At 54.3% G+C, this 1,769-nt stretch overlaps 1 protein-coding gene across 1 annotated transcript in view; it reads right to left on the minus strand.

Annotated features, from left to right (window-relative positions):
• Positions 1-1,472: 1,472 nt before the first annotated feature.
• Positions 1,473-1,769, minus strand: part of LOC114073041 (protein MRP-126-like) — a 5,579-nt gene continuing 5,282 nt past the window's right edge. Inside the window, exon 2 of the mRNA XM_027910844.1 lies at positions 1,473-1,710. Within this exon, the coding sequence (XP_027766645.1) occupies positions 1,473-1,710 (238 nt within the window). The remainder of the gene's footprint in view (positions 1,711-1,769) is intronic.

Below are 1,769 nucleotides of genomic sequence, written 5' to 3' on the forward strand. Positions count from 1 at the left end.
TTTTTTTTTTTTTTTTTTTTTGAGGGGGGGGAGGTTTAAAAACCCCTCGCCCGAAAAATTCACCGCTGTTTGGATCCAAACAATCCGATTTATTGGGAGGAGGAGGAAGAACCATCAGCCGACGTCGCATCCCACCAGGTGGCAGCAGGACGCCCTTTCCCCCGGGGAATCTCGAATCCCGGAATATTTTGGGCTGGAAAAACCCTCCCAGCCCGTGGAAGTTCCTCCCCCTCCTTGTGCCCCCCATCCCCACCTTCGTGGTGTTGCTTCGATGTCCCCTCTTTTTTTTCTTTTGGGGTGAAACGATCCCCCAAAATGCTGCAAGACCCCCAAAATTCTGCAGGATTTTTTTTTTTGGGGGGGGTGGGGATGGATGATCTGCCTGGAGATCTTTGGCAGGGCCACGATTTCACCTCCTCGAGAAGGTGTTTTTTTTTTTAAACCCCCTCAGATGTCAAAAGCGGCCCCAGGAGGGAAGATGAAGCAACCTGAGTTGAGGCAATTTGGGGTGGTCTTGTGTTAATTGTGGGGGGGTGTGTCTTGCTTCAGCTCTGCTGCTTTTGGGGAAGCTTCTGGAAGGTTCCTTTCCCGGAGCAGGGCGATTTCAGGGCCTTGGGAAATCACAACTGGGCTTTTTTTCCTGTTTCCCCCCCCCCCCCTCCATGAAGATGTTTGGAAATCAGGCTCTGAGAGTGCTCAGCAGCTCTTGGAGGGGTGTGTTCCCAATCCCAATTTCCCTCTGGAAAGCAGCTGATTAACCGGATGGACCTTTCTGGGATGTTTTGAGGGAGGTTTTGGGGGTCGTTCTGGGGTTTCTCGTCTCCCCACAAAATCCCCCCTTGGTTGGGTCTTCCTGCTGGCCCCCAAAAACTGTGTCCAACCCCCCTAAATGGAGCCAAACTTGCCCTTAAAAAGGGTGTTCCTCCCCAAAAAAAAGAGTGTCCATCCATCCATCCATCCATCCATCCACCCATCCATCCTCCAGCTCCTTCCCACCAGCACCGTGTGGGCCCAGCAGACTCATCCAGTGTTTTCAGTGGGTTTTTTTAACTGAAAACATCCAATTTTGGGGTCTTCTGTGACCCCTGGAGCACCCTGAACATCCCAGGCATCCAATTCCCCTGAGCTCCCTCTCCAAGGGTTTTTTTTTTTTTTCTTTTCCCTCCCACCTCCCGGATCTGAGGGGTTTAAGGAGAGAGGAAAATGCAGGAAGTGGAGGGAAAAAAAAACCCCAGAGACCCAGCAGAGCTTTGGCAGCCTCAGGGGCGAGTCTTTCCTTTATTCATCAGCAAAACCATCGCATTTTGCAGCAGGTGGCAGCGAGGGGGGGGGTGGGAGATGGGCAGAGAGGGGTGACCCGAGGTCGGGTTTGACCTCAGAGCCTCTCCCAGCCACGGGAAATTTTTCCCCTGGAAGAGGGGGAGGAAGGAAAAGCAGCAGGGGAAGGGTTTGGGGGGCCCCCAAGCCCAGCTTCAGTGGTGGTGGTGGTGCTGGTGGTGCTGGTGCTGGTGCTGGTGGTCCTCCACCTCGTGCAGGTGCTCGTGGGTGGCGATGGTGACGCGGACGATCAGCAGCATCGTCTCGCCGAAGCTGATCTGGGCGTCCTTGTTGACGTCCAGGTCCTTGAAGAGCTCGTCGATGGTGGCCTTGTTCTTCACGTGCTGCAGGGAGAGGGGGGACAGGGGGGGAGGGGGGTCACTCAAACCTCTCCTTGGGTGGGGAAATAAAAAAAGCGATTCGCCCCTTTCACTCGATGCTGTAAAAGTGGG

Source organism: Empidonax traillii, unplaced genomic scaffold, assembly GCF_003031625.1.
Source record: "Empidonax traillii isolate 1590-97213 ecotype Southwest subspecies unplaced genomic scaffold, ASM303162v1 scaffold5072:size8940, whole genome shotgun sequence".
Taxonomy (NCBI): Eukaryota; Metazoa; Chordata; class Aves; order Passeriformes; family Tyrannidae; genus Empidonax; species Empidonax traillii.